Raw genomic sequence first — 26,975 nt, forward strand, 5'->3', positions numbered from 1 at the left:
AGGATGGGGGGAGGGGATGGAGAGAGGGAATGAAAGTCACTCCTCCTTCAGATGGTCCTAAAGGGTGAAGGGTCTGGACATAGGGATGGGAAGAGCATGGACCCTACAGGATGTGGTCAAGTCATTAACGCATTTGTTCAGGAGGGGAAGTAGGATCTGTAGCTGTCAGAAAATGTGAAGTGGGTCCAGCATGCCCATGTTAGGGTGAATTTCTGTAAACGTTCCTGGGATGTGTAAATTAGTTCCTCTAATTCTGCAATCTTTGCAATTCTAGATAGCCTTTCTCTGATGGTTGGTGCGTCAGGTGAGCGCCAATGATTAGGGATGTATAACCTGGCTGCATTCACCATATGCATGGCTAAAGACTTGTGGTAAGAGCTTTTCGGAAGGGTTGAATGGTGTAGGAGGTACTGGGCAGGGTTGTAGTCTAGCTCGTATGTTGTTACCGTCTTAATGATGGAGTGCACCTTCTCCCAAAACGGTTGGATGGACCCACACTCCCACCATATGTGAATCATGGATCCCACATCAGTATTACATCGCCAACAAATGTTAGGGATTGTAGGCGAGAATTTGTGTAAACGTGAAGGGGTCCTGTACCACTTGGTAATGATTTTATACCAATTTTCTTGGATTGCTACATTTAATGAACTTTTGTGGGCCGTCGTGTAAATGTTTGTCCAGTCCTCGTCTGTGAGGGTCAATTTAAGATCCTTCTCCCAGGATTCATGTAGGTGTTTGGAGGAGGATGGGAAGGAGTCTGTCTGGAGGAAGGTGTAGATGGATGAGATGCCTTTGTGGGGCTTGCTGAAGGCTCAGAGATTCGAAGCGGGTAAGGGGCCTGGACCAGGTCGTATTCGGGGCTTTAGACGAAAGATAGTGTCTCATTTGTCTGTATGGCCAAAACGGGATAGACTGCGTGCGCGACTCAGCTGCCAGTCTCTCATAAGGCTTCGGGTTCCCTCCCCGAAACAAGTGTTTCACGAAGATATCCGAGTGTGGCCATTCTTTCTGGAGAAACGAGGGGTCGCACCCGGGGGAGAGTCCGGGTTCCCCCTTAGTGACGTCAGTGGGCCTAGATGGGAGGAGATGTTATGTTGGGAAACCGCTTTATTGAAAGCTACTAGAGTTGGGTAGATAAGCGGGTTGGCTTTAATTGCCTGGGGCCATATATGAGGTGGGAGCCACGAGAGTATGTGTGTTGGAGTGTGAATTGAGAGCCTTTCCAAGGCTACCCAAGCCTTTTCTAGGCAGTGGATTTTCCAATCCGCAATCCTTGTCAAGTGGCAAGCCAAGTAATACTTGTAAAGATCTGGCAGTCCGATTCCGCCACGCTCTTTGGGGAGAGTGAGACGGGAGTATTTAATGCGTGGCAGCGTGGGGGTTTATTACTGGAGCAAGCTCGTCTATAGGCCGCAAAAAAAGAAGCGGGGAGATGAATTGGGATAGACTGTATCAGGTATAATAAACGGGGTAAGATCACCATCTTGATTAGAGCTGCGCGGCCAAACCAGGAGATGTTCAAATTAGCCCAGTCTTTCAAGTCTTTCTGGGCTCTTGTAAGAGCTTTCAGGAAATGTAGTTTGTAGAGTTCCGTCATCTTCCTGGCAATCTGAATGCCCAGGTATGTAATAGGATTCCTTCCCATTTAAATGGAAGGAGGTGGCTGACAGTGTAGCATTTCCTGGTGTGGCAGCGAGACGTTTAAGGCATATGATTTAGAATAGTTTATCTTTAGGTTTGAGAGTTCTCCAAACTGGCTTATGTCTTTTAGAAGATTTGGCAGTGAGATCCTGGGCAGTTGTAGAGACAGCAGGATGTCATCTGCAAAAGCAGCAGCTTTGAATTCCCTCCCCGCTATGGTAACTCCTTAATGTCAGGGTTATTGCGTAATTTGTTCAAGAGGGGTTCTAGTGTCAGAACGAAAATCAAGGGGGATAGGGGGCATCCTTGACGGGTGCCGTTGCTAATGGAGAAGGCGCTTGACAGGAAGCCGTTGGTCTTCACCCTGGCCGACGGGTTGGAATAGAGGGCGTCAATATACGTAGCCATGCGAGGCATTAGGCCTATGCTCTTCAGGACCTCTCGCATGTAGTCCCAGGCTACCCTGTCAAACGCCTTCTCCGCATCAAGGGATAGAAAGAAGCCCCTAGCTGTTGACGTCTGTAGCCAATGTTGTAAGTTTAGAGCGCGTATGGAATTGTCTCTGGCCTCCCTGCCTGGTACAAATCCTACTTGGTCTAACGTGACCAGTCCCGGGATGAGAGGGAGCAGTCGATTGGCTAAAATTTTTGCGTAGAATTTTATATCTACGTTGAGTAGGGAGATGGGTCTGTAATTTGCGGCTAGTAAGGGATCCTTGCCCTCCTTAGGGATGACCGTTATGTGAGCTTCTAGAAGCCTGCCCATCTGGGTTTGAGGGTCCGCTAGGGAGTTAAACATTTTGAGCATCTCCTGGCTTAGAGTCTCCTGAAATGTTTTGTAGTAAACAAGGGTTAAGCTGTCCGGCCCCGGACTCTTCCCCACTTTTTTTTATTCAGAAAAAAGTTTTATTGAATACATAAACAATTTTCAGTGTACATACATTTACATTACTGATGTGCCAATATACATACCGCATCTAGCATTGAAACACATCACAACATATTTCTATTTCAAGGTGCCAGAGTATCTGTATCCCTTCTCAGCCATACAACACACCTGGCACAAGATACATTGAATAAAATCAACCTGTGGGCATAATCAGGGCGTATTGAGTCAAAGGGGTCCAAAGCCTCTCAAACTTGCCTGAGCTCCCCCTATGTTGATAAATGTACCACTCCATAAAAAGAGTGTTTGCCATAGGCGTTATCCATGAGGTAACCGTGGGTGGTGAGGATGATTTCCATCCCATTAGAAAGACCTTTCTGGGCTGGAATAGGGCCCAGGAAAAAGCAATTCTAACCATTCCCTGCCCTGTGCAGTGGTTTTGCACAGAACAGCCCGGATCCTCCTCTTTGAGTCCCCCTGCCCAAAAATGCAGCTGACATTCTGAATAAAGAAACAAGGTAAGGGCTGCCTGCAACTGAAAGAGCCCTGCACCTGAAACTGGCAGATGCAGGGCTTTAACACCTGGTCAAATTTTGAAAATGTCAGAACAGAAGACCAGGTGGCAGACCTGCAAACCTGGGAAAAGAGGCCTGATGCTAAAATTCCCAAGAAGCGTACATGGCTTTGATAAAGTAAGCCTCAACTGGAAAGGGAAGAACCTAATCCTTAAGACCATAAGCCAAGAAATGGTGGAACAAGAACAATGACATATTTCCTTGGTCCATCCAGAATAGGAAAAAAAAAAAATGGGAAAATTGGTCTTCTTTAAAGAAACCGTTGCCAAGAGAAAAAACACACAGCACAGCTCAGCCCACAGCCAGGCAATGGAAAAAGGATTTATTTCTGGTAAACTGGAGCTAGACACAAGGATGAAGGACATGATCCTGGTTCAGGAGAAGGCCATTACTACATTAGGAAAGAAGGAAAGCCTGGGCCTCAGGACCATCTTGTCCTTATGCAGAACCAAAATGGTTCCTTACAAGATAGGGTCACCAGTTCTGTCACTTGCCTAGTAAAGGTAATGGCTACAAGGAAAATAACCTTGCAGGTCAGAGCAGAGAGAAGAATGTCTCTAAAAGGGTAAAACTGGGCTTCTTCAGTACAAAGAGGACTGGATTTAAATCTCACAGTGGCAGAGGAAAATGGACTATGGAAGCCGCAAGGCATACCCTTTGCACCAAACCCAGAAGAAAGGGTATCACGTACATGTACATGACTGTGCCTGTGTCCGCTTGTGGTATATTTACCGTGAGCGGTCAGAAGGTAGTTAAAGAGTGGAAAGCAAAATGGTCTCTGGAAAAGAATAGCAAGAGCAGAGATCTGACCCTTGATGATACGAAAGGGCAAAAATGTTGAGCTAGACCCACTACAGCAAAGAAAGAATCTAGCCCACATAGAAATTTTTGGGGTGAAGCTAGCAGATCAATCTGGCAGAGCATATGGAAAGTCTGCGAGAAGTCTTACATGGACCCATCCGGGAACATGAGAACCATGCCCTCTGTCCTGCAGTTGAGGAAGAAGCTACAGGGAAGGAAAGGCATAGATTAGATAGTTCTGGTTATCACAGATAAATGGCTTTTGCCAGCTGATTCTGGGACCTGGACATAAACCTGTCCAGTTGTTGAATAGAAAGCTCAGGAAGTTCAAATATGGCATCTCCCACCTGCAAAATAGGTCTTAGAATACCTCTGGTACAGAGACCACTCTTTTAGGTCGTTCTTGGCTGAGAAAATATGCCTTCCAAGTGTCCATGCTGGTCACGTACATGGCTGACAGAGCTGGAACATGATGTTTTGCCCAAGACATGGTTTGTTCTACATGTTTTGCACAGCGAGACTTCTTGCTTCTGTGATGGCTGATGTACACCACTGACTCCTGGAGGTACAGGATCCATCTGTACCTTTGTAGCAACTGGACAGTCAGAGACCCATTATACTCCCTACCAAGTAGCCCATTATTGAAACACCCTGAGAGCATAGTTACCAATAACAGGGTCAGCATGCTGATGTGAGGAGTAGAGGACAGGTTAAACGCAATAGCCATACAATGGTGCAGGTCTCATCACAATATGTAGAGAGCATTAATGTACTGGAAGGATGGGGGCATTTTTGATATTCTTATTTTTGAGGCCTCCCCGGTGAAAAGAACCAAAAACATATTGCTTAAATCTAGATTTTATAAAATGTAATGCAAGTATTGAGAGTATTAAGGTCCAAGCACAAAGAATAGGTTTGTGTAACAAAAAAAACAAAAAACTTCCACAGGAACTTGGCCAATGACCGCTTGGTCCAAGAGTCCAGGAAAGCTCCTAGTGGAGATTGTTAAAGTGCAGAGGGGACCCAGAGAGATCAGATATTGGAAAGCAAGGAGGGAGCAGAGAACGAATCTCAAGTTTGGGACACCACCTTTTGTACCCAGGTTACATGGATGGACGTTTTCCAAGCATCTGCAAAGACCAACAGATGTTTCATCACTCTGGAAAGTGGATAGGCATTTCTACTCAGACTTTGGTCGCTTTTCAATGAAAACAAACTGCAAGACTTTTGTTTTGATGCACCTGAGATTTATTTATGAGATATATATGAAAGTTTGGTTGGGCTTTAGGGTAGAGTTTTATATACTCTTCTCTTTAACCACTTCACCCCCGGACCATATTGCTGCCCAAAGACCAGAGTACTTTTTGCAATTTGGGATTGCGTCGCTTTAACAGACAATTGCGCGCTCGTGCGACGTGGCTCCCAAACAAAATTGGCGTCCTTTTTTTTCCACAAATAGAGCTTTCTTTTGGTGGTATTTGATCACCTCTGCGGTTTTTATTTTTTGCGCTATAAACAAAAATAGAGCGACTATTTTGAAAAAAATGAATATTTTTTACTTTTTGCCATAATAAATATCCCCCAAAAATATATAAAAAAACATTTTTTTTCCTCAGTTTAGGCCGATACGTATTCTTCTACCTATTTTTCGTAAAAAAAAAAAAAAAAAAAAAAAAAAAAAAAAATCGCAATAAGCGTTTATGATTGGTTTGCGCAAAAGTTATAGCGTTTACAAAATAGGGGGTATTTTTATTAATATATTTTTTTTACTAGTAATGGCGGCGATCAGCGATTTTTTTTCAGTATTGCGACATTATGGCGGACACTTCGGACACTTTTGACACATTTTTGGGACCATTGGCATTTTTATAGCGATCAGTGCTATAAAAATGCATTGGATTACTATAAAAATGCCACTGGCAGTGAAGGGGTTAACACTAGGGGGCGGGGAAGGGGTTAAGTATGCCTGGGTGTGTGTTCTTACTGTGGGGGGGGGGGGGGTGGCCTCACTAGGGGAAACACTGATCCTCTGTTCATACATTGTATGAACAGAAAATCAGCGTTTCCCCCGCTGACAGGACCGGGAGCTGTGTGTTTACACACACAGCTCCCGGTCCCCGCTCTGTAACGAGCGATCGCGTGTGCCCGGCGGCGATCGCGCCCGCAGGGCACACGCACGGGAGTCGGGGGCGAGCGGGGGGCGCGCGCGCCCCTCGTGGCGGCTGAAAGAGCCGACGTAGAATGACGTGCTCTCGCCCAGGAGAGCCAGCTTGCCGACTTCGAACGGCGGTGCGCGGTCGGCAAGCAGTTAAGGACTTTGGGCCAGATTCTCGTCCAGCCACGTATCTCTGCGGCGGGGTAACGTATCCGATTTACGTTACGCCGCCGCAACTTAGACGGGCAAGTGCTGGATTCTCAAAGCACTTGCTCCGTAAGTTGCGGCGGCGTGGCGTAAATTGGTCGGCGTAAGCCCGCCTCATTCAAATTTGGATCAGTGGGGCGTGTTTTATGTAAATGTACTGTGACCCGACGTGATTGACGTTTTTCCCGAACGGCGCATGCGCCGTCCGTGGAATTTCCCAGTGTGCATTGCTCCAAAGTATGCCGCAAGGACGTCATTGGTTTCGACGTGAACGTAAATGACGTCCAGCCCCATTCACGGACGACTTACGCAAACGATGTAACTTTTTAAAATTTCGACGCGGGAACGACGGCCATACTTTACATTGTTACGCTGCACTTATGCCACCATATAGCAGGGGCAACATTACGCCGGGAAAAGCCTAACGTAAACGGCGCAACTTTACTGCGTCGGCCGGGTGCACGTTCTGGAATTCGCGTATCTAGCTAATTTGCATACTTAACGCGGAATTCGACGGAAGCGCCACCTAGCGGCCAGCGTAAAAATGCAGTTACGATCCAACGGCGTAATAGACTTAAGCCTGTCGGATCTAACAGATATCTATGCGTAACTGATTCTAAGAATCAGGCGCATAGATACGACGGCGCAACGCAGAGATACGACGGCCTTTCTGTGCTATTCAAACCAAATGCAGTAAAGAGGTCTATCTTAATGTGGTACTATATTTCTGAGCTGTGGCTTCCCAGCAGTAAAATTGTCTTGATTTACCACAGAAATGATGTGCAGTGTATTAGTGACTCACAGAAGCCAAGCAACCAAACAAGTGTTTTTATAATACAACTGTTGACATAATGCGAAAAATATATACCAAAAAAATGGTGCCTTGTGGGGATAAGAACATATAAACCAACAGCTGCCCCCTTTAAAGTAAACAAATCTCTTAACTGTGTAGAATTATAATTATATATAATTATTAATAATTATAATTATTAATTATATATAATTATTAAGTTACACTGGCGGAAAATTTCTACCTAAGTGCCCGATCCACAAAGCACTTACCTAGAAATTTTCGGCCGTGTAACTTAAATGTCTCCGGCGCAAGGCGGTCCTCTTCTGCAGGGGGCGATGACAATTTAAATGAGGCGCGCTCCCGCGCCGGCCGTACTGCGCATGCTCGTGATGTCATTTTCCCGACGGGCAGCGCGCGAAATTACGTTACACCGGGCTTTGTGGATTGCGACGGGACAATAAAGTTGCGTCGGGTAAAAAAAAAGTTACGCGCCGAAAAATAAAATTCAAAATTTCAAAAAAATCGCGGCGATCGAAAAAAAGGTCTGTTTTTACAAGGTGTAACTAGTTTACACTTTGTAAAAGCAGAACTAATTTTACGTATGCAAACGTAAACTTCCACAGAAAACACAAAGCTGAAAAGCTTTGTGGATCTCCGTAAGTCCTCATTTGCATACGCTAGGCGGCATTTCGACACGAAATGCCCCCAGCGGCGGATGCGGTACTGCATCCTAAGATCCGACAGTGTAAGTCTCTTACAGATGTCGGATCTTCTGCCTATCTTTGGAAAACTGCTTCTGAGGATCAGTTCCAAAGATAGGCACAGGGATACGCAGGCTGAACAGCAGTTCCGCCTGTGTATCCCTTTTGAGGGTTTGGCCCAAAGTCCATAAGTGAATAAATCCCAGCACCAAAACGGAATGCTCTGAGATAAACTTCTAGATCTTCCACCACGAGTGCTCAGTATGAAGATGGCCACTCCCCAGAGCCGTTTGACCCCTTTTTACAAGATGCTGAAGGGAACTGTTGAAAAAAGAGTTTTTGTATGCTTTGTTCTGTATATCATGATACATGCAGCTCATACTCAAAAACATAAAATAACAGATTATGCCCGGGGACTGAGATTTTCCATTTAGAACTGATATTTTAGTTTTGACAGAACACCGATTGTTGAATGATCCACTGGTTTCTCGTACATCGGACAATCTCGTTATCAGAGTCCTTAGGCCTTATCCCTACAGTTCCTTTGTTAACATCATGTGATGAAGCCTTACTTCAGACACTGCATTGACCCTAAAAGAATACAGCAAGGATGTGGGCTTCTTGCAATGTTTATAACTTGTGAGTGAGCAGAACCAGTAGAGCATGCAGTCTGGTAAAGTCCAGGAGGGGGACCTCGCCCCACCCCTTCCTGACCTGCTGGGTGGCATGCTCAGAAGGGTGTGACATTTTATTTTTTTACATTCAGCTGTCAGCGGGAAGCCTGATGACTCATTGGTTGTTAAGGACACAGCAGCCGGCTTCCCAGCCCCCTCCTTAGCAACTAGCTATATGTAGTGCAAAAAATTGGACTAATGTGAACGTGTTCCATAGGAACCCATGTTAAAAAATTTCCTGCATTTCTGCAAAATGCATCAAAAAACGCATTTAGTGTGAATGGAGCCTAAAAGGGACAGAAACATATCAGAAGCTCAGACTCACTCAAGGCAGCCAAATACCCCAAGAGTATGTCAGCCCCAAATCCAACAAATTCCAGATATAATTCCTAACTGTTCTTTTGAGTGTTTTTGCCAACCTTTGGGTGTTCAACCATCTCATGTTGCATTCTCTATATTATAAAATAAATTTAAAAATCCAACAGGGATAGTGAGTTTCCCTCATAATGTCCAACACCAGTGCTCAGACCTAGGAAGTCTAGCAGAAATGTGTCACAATTAAGTCCCCATGACAAATAAGGAATTAAGGGTGGTTTAACTCTCATGCCTCAAAATGGTTTTAGATGGACTGGACCTTTAATCACTCTTAGGCCTCGTACACACGACCGAGAAACTCGTCGTAAATGAAACATTGTTTTCCTCGACGAGTTCCTTGTTAGGCTTGTCGAGAAACTTGACAAGTTTTCTTTGCGGACACACTGTCAAGACCAAATCTCGCCGTTCTCAAACACGGTGACGTACAACACAGCCCTTCGGGCTGCTTTTGCTAATCTCACGTTACTGCGTGTTAAGTAAAAGTTTGTTAGGAGACGATTTTCACTTTTCAGTCTGTTACAGCGTGACAAATGTGCCATCTCCATTACAAACGCTACTTTTACCAAAGGTGCGCTCCAGTCTCATACTTTATTCTGAGCATGCGTGGGTTTCTAAGTAGAGGTCGACCGATATATCGGTTGGCCGATATATCGGCCGATATTTGGCGTTTTTAAATTAATCGGCATCGGCCGATTTGTGCTTTAAAAATGCCGATTTAAACTTCAGCACCGCGACTTGCAAAAATCTTCTGTAATAGAAGTCAATGCAAGTTGCCTGAAGCTTCCTGTAGAAGACCTTCTCTCCCTCCTGGGCAGCCTGCCAAGTTTTAGAAAAGATATACAATGTTGCTACTTATCAATTAACTGAACTCCGTGTAGGAGAATTCTCAGTTTAACCATTTAAAGGCTAAATCTTTTTTGACACTTGATGCTTACAAGTAAAAATCCTGTATTTTCTGCTAGAAAATTACTTGGAACCCCCAAACATTATATATTTTTTTTTAGCAGAGACCCTAGGAAATAAAATAGCGATTGCTGCAATATTTAATGTTACACGGTATTTGCGCAGCGGTCTTTCAAACACATTTTTTGGGGAAAAAAAATATACTTTAACAAAAAAAAAAATAAACAGTAAAGTTAGCCCATATTTTTTTTTTCATCCAAAAGTTTATTACCTGTTTTTGTGTAAAATGTAAAATATTATATATATATATATATATATATATATATATATATATATATATATATATATATATATATATATATATATATATATATATATATATATATATATATATATATATATATATATAATGAAAACTTTTGGACGAAAAAATAAAAATATGGGCTAACTTTACTGTTTAGCCCAAAAACGCCTGAAAAATCGGCTTAACATATCGGGCCAAAAAAATCAGCATCATAAATCGGCTATCGGCCGCCGCGATTTCTAAATATCGGCATCGGCCAGAGAAAAACCCATATCGGTCGACCTCTATTTCTAAGCATACACACGAACGTGTTTCTCGTCGAGAACCAGCCCGACGAGGAACATGACGAGAAAATTGAGACTCCCGACGAGGAAAAAGAGAACTTGTTCTCTTTTTTTTTTCATCGAGTTCCTCGACAGTTTTCTCGAAAAACATACACACGACCGTTTTCCTCCGCAAAAAAGCTCTGTCACCAAGTTTCTTGATGGATTCTGTCAAGGAAAACGGTCGTGTGTACGAGGCCTCACTGCATAAATGTGCCTATGTAAACAATTGTATGACAATCTTAAAGTATCTTTGAGCAGAGCTGAAATAGGTCTTTGTTAGCGGCTCAGTGGTCAGTTGAAAAGCTGGGAAGGGTTAAAGTTAGAGACTTGAAGGTATTTTGCATACAGTATTAAAAAACAGGTTCCCTGATAGACCTGACAGTTTACCGTAAATAGCTTGTGGAAAATTGAATTCTTGGTAATAGCACACATACAGGTATGGTATGAAGTGTCAATGGGTGTATGGCACAGCTGTTCATTGAGCGAGGTTGCACAATAAGTGGGGTGACATTTCCTTTGCTGCTTTGTGCCATTTCTCATCGAAGGGTTGAGGGCACTGATTAATTTATCTTGAGGCCCATCCAGCATTCTTGAGGCTTATGCCGTGGCAACTGCTACTCAATTTAGTAAAATGGCTTGTCAAAATTCCAGAAAAAGATTATATTTTGGCTTTCGCACTGATCTTCCCAAATATCAAGTTGCAGAAAAAAAGTGCCCAAAAGATTAAATAAAATAGCATGCAGATATTATACCTGAAAAATGTTACTGTAATTCTGCGTACACACGATCGGAAATTCCGACCATGTGTAGGCTCCATCGGACAAATGTTTGAGAGCAGGTTCTCAAATTTTTCGACAACAAAAGTTTGTCGCAAATTCCGATCGTCTGTATGCAATTCCGACGCACAAAAATCCTACGCGTGCTCGGAATCATTGAACTTCATTTTTCTCGGCTCGTCGTAGTGTTGTATGTGACATTTGTGTGACCGTGTGTATGCAAAACAAGTTTGAGCCAACCTTCTGTCGGAAAAAAATCCACGGTTTTGTTGTCAGAATTTCCAATAGTGTGTACGCGGCACTACAAATACCAAATCAGTGCATAAATAGCAGGTTTATATACACAACAAAGTAAATGATATAAAAAAAATAATTTTACAGGGATTTACATTTTTTTTTTGCCATTTAGGTCTCAGGGAGATTCCTCTTGCATTTACTGTCCTGTACACTTAACAGGAAGTTAAAGGATATCTTTACAACGTGAGTGAAATTCCTTTTAAAAACAGTTGTCACAGGAACAAGCATCTGCAATGAAAGATTTCCTTTCTATTTGTGTTCTCATAGCAACTCAAAACTTTGGCTTTACCAAACATATAATTATTTATTTCGCTATATCTACCTGCCACATTACACATGAATGCAACAGTTGAAGTGCAGTTGGACGAAATGCGTCGGGGCTTGGTACACCTGCTCCCCATATTGCTTTTATCTTTTTTATGCTACAGTGATCACTTTTATGTTATTTGGTTTTACTACAATAAAACCTTATCCTCTTTTACCTGCACCATCCGGAGCACTGTTTTTTCCTTTCTCCTGTATGACCTGCTTGGATACTAAGTTTTTTCATACTCCACGATTGTACCTACCCACTTCTGAGTGGATACCACTTTTTATACCATCGATTGTTGCTTTGGAATAAGCAGACTTTCTGTCTTTGCCTGTGAATCTGAGTCTGAGCGAATTTACCCACGGTGAGGTTCCAGTCCAGGATTACAGCCATTCATCTGGATATCCTGTGTGGAGTCTACCATCGGGCCCTCGTCCAGCTGAGCAGATTCGAGTGGAGTCCTTCCATGCGTTTACGATCTGTTATCGCTGACAAGCAGATCCACGTTATCCGGTAAGAGTATTCCATCTACTCCTGTTTTTTCGTGCAGAATGTCCCCTCCATGACGATGATGTGGTCATATGCTTTCTACTTTTGTTTTTCTGTGCTTCTATTATCATTCAATGGACAATCATTTACACGTTACTGTGGCTTAATTGCATTTATCCATGGTTTTTCACTTATGCATTTTTTATAAGTGTTTTTACTAGCGCTACATATTTCTTCACTATTTCCATCCAATTGTTGTCACATTGCTTATGTAGCTGCTCACTTTGTATTTCTAGATTAGCGCAGTTTTTCCCTTTTTTTACATTACACATGAACAGATACATTCCCAGTTCGGGCATTTTTAAGAAACTAGAAAGTAATAGATTTAATTCCAGATGATTTCATATTTGTTGAACCTTGTGATAAGTGGGCCAGCATCTCAGATGAAAGATGGCACAGATGACCCATCAGGAACATTGCACTAATCTCAGATGTACCGTAATTTTATCTACCTATCTAGAAAACTCTGGAATGGTAATAAAGTAGAACTGTAGCTTCGGTAACAAGGCTTTAAGCCTAGGTTTACACTGAGTGCAGGAATTAAATGGTTCAGCAAAACCTCGCACCATTTCATTCCTGCATGTCAGACATCTATGTGGGTTTCTGCACAGATGTCAATGAAAATCGCAAAAAAGCAGTACAGAATTGACTTTTTAAAATTGGTGCAGCGACCGCACGCCAATTATGGCGGTGCCATTGCCGGCAATTGCAGCCAATTTCACATGTCAAATCGCACCAATATGAACCCGGGCTAAAGCACATAACATAAAAACGTTCAATAAAAAAAATTTGTCTCCACCAAAAAAAAGAAGAAGAACATTGGTCCTTAGTAGCAAGCCAGGAGCGGTGAAACATATCAAGAAAGTTTGGCTTTTGGGTGGAGATAGCCAGTATACAGCTTGCTTGCTGATTGTTTAATGCAGCAAGAGGATTTAACACAGATTTTTAACAAAGATTTTTGGAAGGTGAGCAAAGATGGGCTACTGGAGTCAGCACCTGGATTACGGGTGCAGCACAAGAAGAGTTGGTTATCTTTATCCTTTCTTTTTAAGTTTACCTGGTATGAAAGAATCCCTTTAAACTGATCTGAATACAGTAAACCGGAAACTGTTTGGTTGCAAAGGATTACTGGAAAGTGTAGTTATAAATAAAAAAAAAAAATTTGCATACTTGTTCGGGCATCCAAACTGCATGTAAATTTGTTACATGCAAATTTTGCAAAATCAAATGTTCTCAGACTATATTCTCTGCACAACGAATGTTTATATGGGGAAAATACCACTATGTCCATTATATAGAGCTGTAGAGAATACTTATTCCCTATGATAGTCAGTGCTAGCTAGTGGCCATAATGTGGTACTTCCCCTATTCACAATGGACGAACAGCTGTGACAATTGTTTATACAGTGCATCCGGAAAATATTTACAGCGCTTCACTTTTTCCACATTTTATTATGTTACAGCCTTATTGCAAAATGGATTAAATGGATTATTTTCCTCAAAATTCTACAAACAATACGCCATAATGTCAACATGAAAGAAATTTGTTTGAAATCTTTGCAAATGTATTAAAAATTAAAACAATCATAAGTATTCACAGACTTTGCCATGACACTCAAAATTGAGATCAGGTGCATCCTGTTTCCACTGATCATCCCTGAGATGTTTCTACAACTTGATTGGAGTACACCTATGATAAATTCAGTTGATTGGCCATGATTTGGAAAGGCACACACCTGTCTGTATAAAGGTCCCACAGATAACAGTGCATGTCAGAGCACAAACCAAGCAATTGTCTGTAGACCTCCAAAACAGGATTGTATCAAGGGACAGATCTAGGGAAGGGTACAGATACAAATTCTGCAGCATTGAAGGTCCCAATAAGCACAGTGGCCTCCATCATCTGTAAATGGAAGAAGTTTGGAACCACCAGGACTCTTCTTAGGAGCAGGCTACCAAGCCAAACTGAGCGATCGGGGGAGAAGGGCCTTATAAGGCTGATGGTCACGCCGACGGAGCTTCAGCGTTTCCCTGTGGAGAGAGGAGAAGCTTGCAGAAGAACAACCATCTCTGTTTCACTCCACAAATCAGACCTGTATGGTAGAGTGGCCAGATGGAAGATACTCCACAGTAAAAGGCACATGACAGCCCACCCGGTATTTGCCAAAAGGCACCAGAAGGACTGTCAGACCATGAGAAGCAAAGTTCTCTGGTCTGATGAAACAAAGAATGAACTTTGACTTAAATGGCAAGCATCATGTCTGGAGGAAACCAGGCACCACTCATCATCTGGCCAATACCAACCCTACATTAAAGCATGGTGGTGGCAAAATCATGTTGTGGGGATATTTTTTATCGTCAGGAACTGGGAGACTAGTCAGGATCGAGGGAAAGATAAATGCAGCAATGTACAGAGACATCCTTTATGAAAATCTGCTCCAGAGCGCTCTGGACCTCAGACTGGGGTGACGGTTCATCTTCCAACAGGACAACAACCCTAAGCACACAGACATGATAACAAAGGAGTGGCTCTGGGACAACTCTGTGAATGTCCTTGAGTGGCCCAGCCAGAGCTCAGACTTTAACCTGATTGAACATCTCTGGAGAGATCCGAAAATGGCTGTGCACCATCACTCCCCATCCAACACGATGGAGCTAGAGAGGTCCTGCGAAAAAGAATAGGAAAAAAACACCCAAAAATAGGTGTGCCAAGCTTGTAGCATCATACTCAAAAAGACTTGAGGCTGTAATTGGTGCCAAATAAGCTTCAACAAAGTATTGAGCAAAGGCTGTGAATACTTACTGTATGTACATTTTTTTGTTTTATTTTTAATAAATTTGCAAAGATTTCAAACAAACGTCTTTCACGTTGTCATTATGGGGTATTGTTTGTAGAATCTTGAAGAAAATTGTGAATTTAATTCCATTTTGGAATAAGGCTGTAACATAACAAAAGTGGAAAAAGGGAAAGCACTGTGAATACTTTCCGGATGCACTGTAACTACATCCCTTAATCTAATATAACTGGTTCCTGTTCAAGTGATAAACAAATTTATATAAATTATTATGAACATAACAGCTCTAAAAAAAGCAACCATCAATGAAATTTACACACATGTAAATGGCAGCTGGTTAAACCTATCAAGCTCCACCCATAGCCCCCAGACAACAGAAGGACATTGTGTTTATTACTTGCCTTTTTTGCAGATTCAGAGAAAAGGACACCATTATTTCCTATAATTCCGACAGGATAACCAAATATCCTGGCAAATCCTTTAAAATGGAAACAATGTTAACATTTTAGTGAAAGGCAGAATCTTAAAAAATGCACACAGGCTGTAATAAAATATGACAATTCAGCATCTTGTACCTGTAACTAGTGTATCTCCATAAAGTGCCTTGAACTCATCAAATTTGCTTCCATCAACAACCCTGGCGATGACCTATAAAAAGCAGGAACAAGAGGAAGTATTTTTGTAAGAGAAATTAAGCATGTATATGAAAAAACTGAACGTTCTGTTGATCGAAAAATGTCGCATACGATTGTGCCATCATTCTTTATTTTTTTTTCTAAACAAAATCCAGCATGTTGGATCAGGCACTTTCGATTGCGACATGAAAATCGCATGTTGGCACACTAATGATGTGAAAAACCAACGACCACATTTTTTCCGTTTTACACTTGTTCATGGCCTGCTTAATGGCAGACTTTGTCATTCTGCAACTTTTAGTAATTAAAGCGGGGGTTCACCCTATCGACAGGAAAAAAAATTTTTTTTTTATTTTACCTTAAAATCAGGCATTGTAGCGCGAGCTACAGTATGCCTGTCCCGAATTTTTTACCCCCGTACTCACCTTGTAGTCGTCCATCGAAGATACCGGGGAATGGGCGTGCCTATGGAGACGGAGGATGATTGACGGCCGGCTCTGGCGCGTCACGCTTCTCCGGAAATAGCCGAAATAGGCTTGGTCTTCACGACGCGTGCGCATAGCCTGTGCGCAGGCGCCGTGAAGAGCCGAGACCTACTCCGGCTGTCTTCGGGGAGAGTGACGTGCCAGGGCCGGCCGTCAATCATCCTCCCTCTCCATAGGCACGCCCATTCCCCGCGGGAGCCGAAATCTACGATGGACGACTACAAGGTGAGTACGGGGTTAAAAAAATCGGGACAGGCATACTGTAGCTCGCGCTACAATGCCTGTCTCGATGGTAAAATGTGTCGGGGGGGGTGAACTACCGCTTTAACCAGTACTGGATCTTGGGTAAAACAAACAAAAAACAACACATTTTTAAAAAGATTCCGCATCCCCCAGCAAAAAACAAAATTCTTTTATTTATTTCTATGGGAAGAACACTTCACCTGTTGCTGGGGCAGATAGTGAGGTAGCCATCATGTGCTCGCTTAGTGTCCTAAAATGTAATTGAGAGGTACAATGCACCAACTCATTTACTTAATATCCATGTGCATACCAAAGAGGTTACCCTATCATCTGCACATGACATGAGTATAGCAACCGTAGAAGTGAAAAAAATATATATATTTTTTTTTTTAAACCCACTATTAACCTTTATTTTTATATCTTTATTTTATTTAAATTTGGGTTTTATTTTTATTTGTGTTTTTATTTACCATCTCTTACCTGTTATTATTTGAGTATTTAATATTTTTGTCTGCTTTTATACCACAGTCTTTGACTATATTTGAGATTAGTGAGAGCTAGTGATTTTTTTTCCTTTTTTGGTCCAGTTACCCCCAGATCTCTCTGCTTCCACTTCTTGTTTTGCATATGCTAAGCCCATTACTGACCAATATGCCGTTTCCATGACTATTTGTATTTCAGCTCATCTTCGTCACCTAGTACCAATACCTTTGATAAAGTCACATGTGTTGTGACGCAACGCGTCAAAAGGAGCTTGGTGACATCACTTCCGGTTACGGCCATGTTTTTGCCATTTTTTAAACTGTGTTGATATTTTTTAAATAAAAACGCAAGAATTTTTTTAACCACTTAAACCCCGGACCATTTTTCTGGTCAAAGACCAGGCCACATTTTGCGATTCGGCACTGCGTCGCTTTAACTGACAATTGCACGGTCGTGCGACGCAGCTTTTAAACAAAATGTACGTCCTTTTTTCCCCCACAAATAGAGCTTTCTTTTGGTGGTATTTGATCACCTCTGCGGTTTTTATTTTTTGCGCTATAAAACAAAAATAAATAGAGTGACAATTTTGAAAAAAATGCAATACTTTTTGATATAATAAATATCTATATATATCTATATATATATATATATCTATATATCTATATATCTATATATATATATATATATATATAAATTCCCTCAGTTTAGGCTGATACGTATTCTTCTACATATTTTTGGTTAAAAAAAAAAAAATCGAAATACGTGTTTATTGATCGGTTTGCGCAAAAGTTATAGCGTCTACAAAATAGGATATAGTTATAGTTTTTTTTTACTAGTAATAGCGGCGATCAGCGATTCTTATGACTGAGACATTATGGCGGACACATCGGACACTTCTGACACATTTTTGGGACCATTGTCATTTTTTACAGCGATCAGTGCTATAAAAATGCACGGTTACTGTGAAAATGACACTGGCAGTGAAGGAGTTAACCACTAGGGGGCGAGGAAGGGGTTAAGTGTGCCTAGGGATGTGTTCTAACTGTAAGGGGGATGGGCTATGTGCGACATGACAGTGATCACAGCTTCCAATTACAGGAAGCTGTGTACACTGTCCTGTCACTAGGAAGACTGGGGTAATGCTTGTTTACATCAGCATTTCCCCCTTCTTCCTCACTGTAACACAATCGCAGGTATGCCCGCGGACATCAAGTCCGCGGGACCCGCGGTCGGAGCCACAGAGCTTGCGGCCACAATGCTACTTCTTAAAAGGGGATGTGTATATATATGTCCTTTTGCCTGCCCTTGCCAATCTGCTGACATATCTGTGGGCAACATGCGGTTAACTTACTACAATATGGAGAATCTTCTTTCTGCTTTTGATTTCATGGATCTGGAGACATTACTTTTAAGGAAAAGGCTGTGGAGATTGGATGAAAAGCTGCAGTGGTTCCCTGTTCTGGATACACCAAGGAGGAGAAAGCCCCCGCTTTGATGTCCAACACTCATTGATGCACTACTAGACCCGTTGGTGTCCTTCTATAAGGTGAGAGGCTAGCACCACTGGGGGAGGATTCTAGGAGGACATTTATATGTTATTTTCATACATATGCAATCTGGACTCCCTTATCTGTCCCTCTCCCCCTCATCCCTGCTTGTCTGCACAGGGGAATATTAATATTCTGAATAAGAGACTGACTATCTCTCTGAATCATCTGATTCTTTTGGATGCACCTTATTAATGGACCATTTCCATTTATTTAGATGTCATTGTGATATGATGTACTTTATTATTGCATTTTTTTATTTGGATGCCATTATGATGTGATACACCTGAAGAAGAAATTTGTATTTTTGTTCACTAGCACTTTATATTTATTGCTTTTTAGTAATTAGCGCTGCTTCACTATACATGTATATCCTATGAACCTTTAGTTTACCCTAATCAGCACTAATCAATTTATTTACCCCCTTCACTATTATTTTTAGGTTTATTTTTTTACCATTAACATTCAAACTTTTATTTGACTTATTTTGGTTGTTAAATTTTTCAGTTTTAGATTTTATTTTGGCTAAAATGTACTTTTAAAAATCCACGGTCCCTACAGGGTGAAACAAATAGAGACAATATATACTTATGCATATACTTGCATTTCTGGTGGCCTTTGTCTGAAATGCCAGGGACGCTGCTCCCTGGCCACTTTGTATGCCCTGTACGGACATGTCAGCTGGCAAAAGGAACCACTGTGTTCCTGGGGGTAGCAGGAAATGTTGAATAGTTGTGGCAGCTGGCAAGCAGCATCGCAGTAGTGTTTCATGACACAATCCTCTGGAAAGGGAAGTATATTGCCTCCTTTTCCACACGTATTTCTACTTTAGGCTTTGACCCTGTAGCGATAAGGTCACTTTAAGAAGGGTGGCTCTGAATACATGGTGGGGAAAAAAAGCTGTCATTCTACTAAACCAAATCATGGCTATGCAAAGAAAGATGCCTGCTCAATCTAAAAGAGCACATCTTTCAGCATCAGCAGGAGCTAAGAAACAAAATTAACAGTTCGGGGACACTAATGGAAATTGTCACCTTTAGGCCATCCTGGCAATTACACAACAGACAATCTGGGAATCAAATATAGAATGACTTCTACAGAGGTCCACTATGGGGCAGACAATATGATCAGATACGATGTGTATAAATCTTGCAGCACAAGTACGTGGGGAAAAATCTTCATGTTGGAGAGGCATGCAGTGCTTCTGATTAATGCTGAATGATGCCATGCCATGTCAGGGTACAGTTCAGCTTTACTTCAATTATGTTCCTACTAGCCTTGTATTGATGGAAACGCAGCCAACAACAGGATATCTCCACACCTAGTTAGGAGGATTTTAAATTGCACAGTTTGTGATGCATAAGGTGTATACATTTCTGTTTTGGTATTTGATATGTAGGTTTGTCAGGTACAGATGGTACACATTCATGTCAATTAAAAAGGGACACTAAAAGGTTAATTTTTTTTTTTTTAAATGACAAACATGTCATACTTACCTCCACTGTGCAGTTCGTTTTGTGGCCCGGATCCTCCTCTTCAGGGATCCCATGGCGGCTGTCTTGGCTTCTCCATGCAAGAGCTAACCCCCTCTGGGAAGCTCTCTCCTGAGGGGGTTACCTTGCAGGCGCGCTCCCATATTACACATTCGCCGTGCATAGCCGCCGAGTGTATAACTCGGCCCGCCCCCTGGCAGCTGCGTCACTGGATTTGATTGACAGCAGCGGGAACCAATGGTACCAATGGTACCAATGCTATCAATCTATCCAATGAGGAGCCGTTCAGAGATCAAGAGAACAACGCGGGATCGCGCCCACGGAGATTCTGGGCTCAGGGGGGCCAGAGAGTGCAAGGTATTTTTTCACCTTAATTCATAGGATGCATTAAGGTAAAAAAACACAAAGCTTTTCAACCCCTTTAAACATAACATTTTTGTGATATAATAACCGGTCAAGTCAAGGTGGTAATATTAAAAAGCTGATTGACCATATTAACTACAAGAAAAAAATGTTTTCCCTCCTGGCAGACCTTTACATGGTCTTGTGTAGATATTTAGATAGGCCATGTCAGTGAACCTGATGAAAGTAGGTGTGCCAAGTGGTATGTCTACTATAACCATTTTTTTGACTCCTCCAATTAGACACAGATTGAATCCCATCATCCAAGTGTGCATGTGGATGGATAGATAGAATGCAATCAATCAGGAATACAGTGTATATATTATAAGCCTACACACCCCTGTTAAATTGTCAGGTTGAGACAAAGTTAAATAAATTCAGAACTTTTTACACCTTTAAACCCCCTTCACACTGAGGCAGTTTTCAGGTGTTTTAGCGCTAGAAATAGCACCTGTAAAGTGCCTGAAAACTGCCTCTCATGTTGCCCGAATGTGAAAGCCTGAGTGCTGGGGTGGTGCGCTTGCCGGACGTTAGAAAAAGTCCTGCAAGCAGCATCTTTGGGTAGCGGTTTGGGAGCGGTGTATACATCGCTTCCAAAATGCCCTGCCCATTGAAATGAATCGGCAGCGCTTCCGAAGCGTCTGAAAAGGGCTTTGGGCGTTAAAAATGCCCCACTAGCAGCAGAAAAGCACCGCTTAAACAGCGCTAAATGGCTGCATAAGTGTGCACACTCGCTTATAACTGGGGATGTAGCTGTGTTCAGAATTAAGCAATCACATTCAAACTCATGGTAAATAGTGTCTCTGATTAACCCCAAATAAAGTTCAGCTGTTCTAGTAGGTCTTTCCTGACATTTTCTTAGTCGCATCCTACTGTAAAAGCCATGGTCCGCAGAGAGCTTCCAAAGCATCAGAGGGATGTCATTGTTAAAAGGTATCAGTCAGGAGAAGGGTACAAAATAATTTCCAAGGCATCGATATACCATGGAACACAGTGAAGACAGTCATCATCAAGTTGAGAAAATATGGCACAAGAGTGACATTACCAAGAACTGGACGTTCCTCCAAAATTGATTAAAAGACTGGAAGAAAACTGGTCATGGAGGCTGCTAAGAGAAGGCTTCTGCTAGAAAGCTGAACATGAAGAGGAACTTCATCTTTCAGCACGACAACGACCCAAAGCATACATCCAAATCAACAGAGGAATGGCTTCACCAGAAGAAGATTAAAGTTTTGGAATGGACAAGCCAGAGCCCAGACCTGAATCCCATTGAAAATCTGTGGGGTGATCTGAAGAGGGCTTTGCACAGGAGATGTGCCATGCTAATAGACTCCTACCCAAAAACACCGAGTGCTTTAATAAAATCAAAAGGTGCTTCAACAAAGCATTAGTTTAAGGGTGTGCACACTTATGCAACCATATTATTTTTTTATTTTTTCCCTCCACCTAAACCACCTAAAAGATTTCAGTTAGTTGTTCAACCGAGTGGTACAGTTTATAGGTCACATTAAAAGGTGGGAAACGTTCTGAAATGATTTATCTTTTTTTTTTTTTTTTACATCACAGAAACCTGACATTTTACCAGGGGTATGTAGCCTTTTTATCCACTGTACCTATAAAAAATCAACCTTAAAGTGATAAAGTTTTTTTTTTTGTTTAAAAATAACAAAACCTGTTATACTCACCTGCGCTGTGCAGTAGTTTTGCACAGAGCAGCCCAAATCCTCCCCTTAGGTCCCTTGCCGACACTCCTGGCCCCTCCCTCCTGCAGAGTGACCCCACAGCAATTAGCTTGCTATGAGGGCACTGGAGCCAAAAGTTCTGCATGTCCATTCAGACAAGGAGCTGTGGCTCAGCCCCGCCCCCTCTCTCCCCTCATTGGCTCACTGACTTTGATTGGCAGCAATGGGAGCCAATGGTGCCAGCTGCTATCTCAGCCAGTGAGGAGGGAGAGTCCCAGACAGCCGAGACTCTCATGCAGTATTGCTGGATCAAGGTGGGCCTCAGGGAATCAGAGGGGCTGTGGAGGGGGGGGATGACATTGTCTGGCTTTGGCAATGATCATTTTAGGTCTATGGGGACCTTTGAAACAGGCGGTGTAACTGGTTGCCTTGGAGGGCAGAGGAAGTATCAGTGCTTTAATAGACCCCTTGTTACAACAAGGGACGTTATTAATCCCTTGTCATAGCAATAAAGCTGAATAAAATAAAGGTGTAAAAAAAAATACATTTAAATAAATAAAAAATAGTTAGCCCCTTCGCAAATACAAACGTGCATAGCATCACACATGTAAGGTATTGCTGCAAATGTCAGAGTGAGAGCAATAATTATAGCACCAGAGCTTACTTTTAACTCTAAACTGGTGTCCTGTAAATGTTGCAATGTGTCACCTATGGAGATTTTTAGGTACAGTAGTTTGTCGCGGCTTCAAGGCCATGTGAAATTTTAAATCTTGACATGTTTGGTATCTACTTGGCGCAACATTATTTTTTGAAATTTTGCCAAAAAATGGTGCGAGTGTGCACTGTAATGCATTTAAGTGTAATTTTTCCTAAAGATCTGCATTTGATAAACGGCTGTGCAAATATCATGCAACATAAAAAAAAAACTAATTCCAACCACCACCATTTTATTCTTCAAGGTGCTCTGCTTTCAGAAAACATATAATGTTTGAGAATTATAAGCAATGTTCTAGCAACATTTTTTAGGTCCCGGCCCATATTGCCAAGTCGAACCCATCGTACAGTGACAGATGTTTCTGGGGTTGCGGCACAAAATCCATATTTGGTGGTCCTGCCCCTGCCTGGTGGGATTTTGGTCGAGGGTCTTCGGACTTTTATATACTCTTTTTCATATACCTATCCACAAGGATGCCAAATTAGCACCGCTTCATTGTCTGGTCCCAGGTCTGTTTTCCTACCAACAGAAATTGGGCACTCATGTATTCGTTGGTGCCCAGCGCGTGATTGCAAGGGCTTGGAAATAACCTGCTGTCTCGTTTGCAGAAGTGAAGAGCATCCTGACAACGCTCATGATCAATGAGAAGATAACCAGTATCCTCCACGACTCCCACGCTAAATCTCTTAAGGTGTGGCCCCCGTGGTGGTCCTATGCTCTTCCAACCCTGCATCCAACCAGCTTGGGTCTTCCCACCTAAAGTCATCCATTCCACATCCTGTGGGAACCAACTCTCCTTTTCTACTTCCTTTTTTGAACTTTTCCTATTTGCCCTTTTCTACTTCCTTTTTTCAACTTTTCCTATTTGCCCTAATACTAATAAAAATATTGTACCAGAAAAAAAAACCTTGAAGCCGTTACTGAGTGGTGTTCTTGGTTTGTATACGGGTGCATTTTTTTTTTTTTATACTCTTAAAAGCTATACCTCTCTGACATCGAAATTCTTCTTTAAATTGTCGCCAACAATTCCATACAGTTCATCTGCCGGGAAGAGGGGGTCTTCAGGATTTTCTACAGTAACCTAAAAAAAGGTGACATTTTAAGTATTACCTAGTAACATGTATGTATTACATCATCACATTCTAGGAAAAGCCTTATGAGGACATAAGCCTGCTTTTCAACTGACTCAATGATATAGCTTCTCATAACTGGGTTAACTTGATAGAAAAATTACAAGATCTCCCCATCCTGTGGATATGACCAGGCATGGCTCTCCACCTATATAACATGGCACAGAAAAATAACTGAACTCGGTTTACCAGAGATCCCATCACATTATCCTACACATTGGAAAATGCTTTGTATAAATTGTCTGTGAAGGTTAAGGTCTAGGTCATGGTATAGATAGATAGTTGTTGAAGTTACATTAAATGGACCTTGTATTAAATGGTTGAAGACAATCTATCCAAGTGGCTCTTCAGTTCAAATAAGTGGTGAAAAAAGACACCAATATATTATATATATATATATATATATATATATATATATATATATATATATATATATACACATATACATACATATATATGTGTGTGTGTGTGTGTATATCTACAAATACATGCATACATACATACATAGAGATATATACACTGCTCAAAAAGGTTAAGGAACACTTTGAAAACATATCAGATCTCAACGGGCAAAAATCTCATGCAGGATATCTATACTGATATGGACTGGGTAATGTGTTAGGAATGAAAGGATGACACATCATTTGATGGAAATGAAAAGTATCCACCTACAGAGGGTTGAATTCAATGACACCCCAAAAATCAAAGTGAAAAAATGATGCAGCAAGCTAGTCCATTTTGCTTTAATTTCATTGTAACAACTCAAAATGGTCCTCAGTAGTTTGTATGGCCCCCAAGTTCTTGTATGCATGCCTGACAACATCAGGGCATGCTCCCAATGAGACGACGGAAGGTGTCCTGGGGTATTTCCTCCCAGATCTGGACCAGAGCATCACTGAGCTCCTGAACAGACTGAGGTGCAACCTGGTGGCACCGGATGGACCGAAACATAATGTCCCAATTTCTTCATCCTCCAGGAACTGGCTGCATGCTCTCGCCACACGAGGCCGGGTATTGTCATGCACCAGGAGGAACCCAGGACCCACTGCACCAGCGTAGGGTCAGACAATGGGTCCAAGGATTTCATCCCGATACCTAATGGCAATCAGGATGCCATTGTGTAGCCTGAAGAGGTCTGTGCGTCCCTCCATGCATATGCCTCCCCAGACCACCAAACCGGTCATGCTGAACAATGTTACAGGCCGCATAAAGTTCTCAGTGGCTTCTCCAGACCCCTTCACGTCTGTCACATATGCTCAGGGTGAACCTGCTCTCATCTGTGAAAAGCACGGGGCACCAGTGGCGGACCTGCCAATTCTGGTGTTCAATGAAAAATGTCAATTGAGCTCCACAGTGTCCGGTAGTGAGCACAGAGCACACTAGAGGATGTTGGGCCCTCAGGCCACCCTCATGAAGTCTGTTTCTGATTGTTTGGTCAGAGACATTCACACCAGTGGCCTGCTGGAGATCATTTTGTATGGCTCTGGCAGTGCTCATCCTGTTCCTCCTTGCACAAAGGAGCAGATACCGGTCCTGCTGATGGGTTAAGGACCTTCTATGGCTCTGTCCAGCTCTCCTAGAGTAACTGCCTGTCTCCTGGAATCTCCTCCGTGCTCTTGAGACTGTGCTGGGAGACACAGCAAACCTTCTGGCAAAGACACGTATTGATGTGCCATCCTGGAGGACTTAGACTGCATGTGCAACCTTTATAGGGTCCAAGTATCGCCTTGTGCTACCAGTACTGACACTGACCCTAGCCAAATGCAAAACTAGTGAAAAACTGTTAGAAAAGATGAGTAGTGAATATAAAAAAATGCCAGACACCTCCACCTGAAAAACCATTCCTGTTTTGGAGGTCGTCTCATTGTTGCCCATCTAGTGCACTTGTTGTTAATTTCAATTAACAGCAAAGCAGCTGAAAATGATTAACAACCCCCTCTGTATACACCCATCCCCCTCTGCTACCAGATCAATATCCCAGGAGTTCGGATTCAAAATATGTATATATATAAAAATAAGAGCAACAGCATGGTGTCATGAAATGTGTCAAGGGAGATAATGATTGTCCAAGAACATGAGTGGAGATGTGAAGGTTTGTTAAAAAGCCTAGTTTAATTGGTCACATGATTTGTAATTTTTACACATCTTATGACCATCATAACTCTATTAGTAGAATAAACACATATTTACTCATCATGCTTTAGACATCCACATCACACAAGAATAAGTTGCTACTTACATCTAGCTTCTTTTTATAATTTAAGGCTCGCACTGCTTTCCGAGCAAGATGAAGGGCATGGCTGTCATCTAAAGCGTAATGATCGGTGACACCAGATTTTCTGCAGAAAAGGTAAATCAAAAATTATGACCATTCTTCAATATGACCTTTTTTTGTAGAGCAAAAAAAAAAAAGTACAGTAATATCCAACCTCAGTTACACAATAAGGATTTTGTAAGTGGCCCAGCGTGGGAAGAGAGGGCTGTAGCCCCGGGGGCAATATCTAGAGCGGCACAGAAAAGTCCCGACTCCCGCCGTCCTGTGCCACTGTGTGAGCCCCACCACTATCCGTGATCCTACCTGATCCTCCCCGGCTGTCCAGGCTCAGCGATGGGTGCCCTCTGTGATTGGCTGAACTGGGTCATGTATGGGTGCAGCGCCACACATAGATGGCTTCGCCGTGTGACCGCGGTCGGCGCAACCACTTGCTCATGTCTCTCTGTCCGGGCTCACCGCTGGCTAGGCCACAGGCTCTAGATCGCCTCCAAGGGAGACAAGAAGAGCCCAGGTGAGTGGTGACGGTGCACTGCCATGCCAGGGCCAGGCTGACTGGAGATGAGCAGGCTCAGCAGGGACTGGTACATTGAATCCTAGGGATCCACACTCTTACTTCAGTGGCTGCTGGCTGGTAGCTTGTCCTCCTCCCATTCCTACAGTTCTGCAGACTGCTTGTTTTTACTAGGTTCTGCATGTGGCTCACATGGACTCAGGAAACTAGTAAACAAGCAGAACTGTGTCATCAGCTTTCCATGTCATGAGGTTAGGGTTGTTTACTGATGGACCATACCTCTCGTTTGCTAGGGGGCACTGGG

The 26,975-nt window shown here is 42.4% G+C and overlaps 1 protein-coding gene across 1 annotated transcript in view; it reads right to left on the reverse strand.

The window, feature by feature from the left end:
• The window catches only part of MCCC2 (methylcrotonyl-CoA carboxylase subunit 2), a 131,763-nt gene that overhangs the window by 48,914 nt on the left and 55,874 nt on the right, over positions 1 to 26,975 (reverse strand). Inside the window, exons 9-12 of the mRNA XM_040341466.1 lie at positions 26,125 to 26,224; positions 23,741 to 23,836; positions 15,646 to 15,718; positions 15,472 to 15,548 (exon numbers count right to left, since the gene is read on the reverse strand). Coding sequence (XP_040197400.1) covers positions 15,472 to 15,548; positions 15,646 to 15,718; positions 23,741 to 23,836; positions 26,125 to 26,224 — 346 coding nt within the window. The remainder of the gene's footprint in view (positions 1 to 15,471; positions 15,549 to 15,645; positions 15,719 to 23,740; positions 23,837 to 26,124; positions 26,225 to 26,975) is intronic.

This window comes from Rana temporaria, chromosome 1 (assembly GCF_905171775.1).
Source record: "Rana temporaria chromosome 1, aRanTem1.1, whole genome shotgun sequence".
Lineage (NCBI taxonomy): Eukaryota > Metazoa > Chordata > Amphibia > Anura > Ranidae > Rana > Rana temporaria.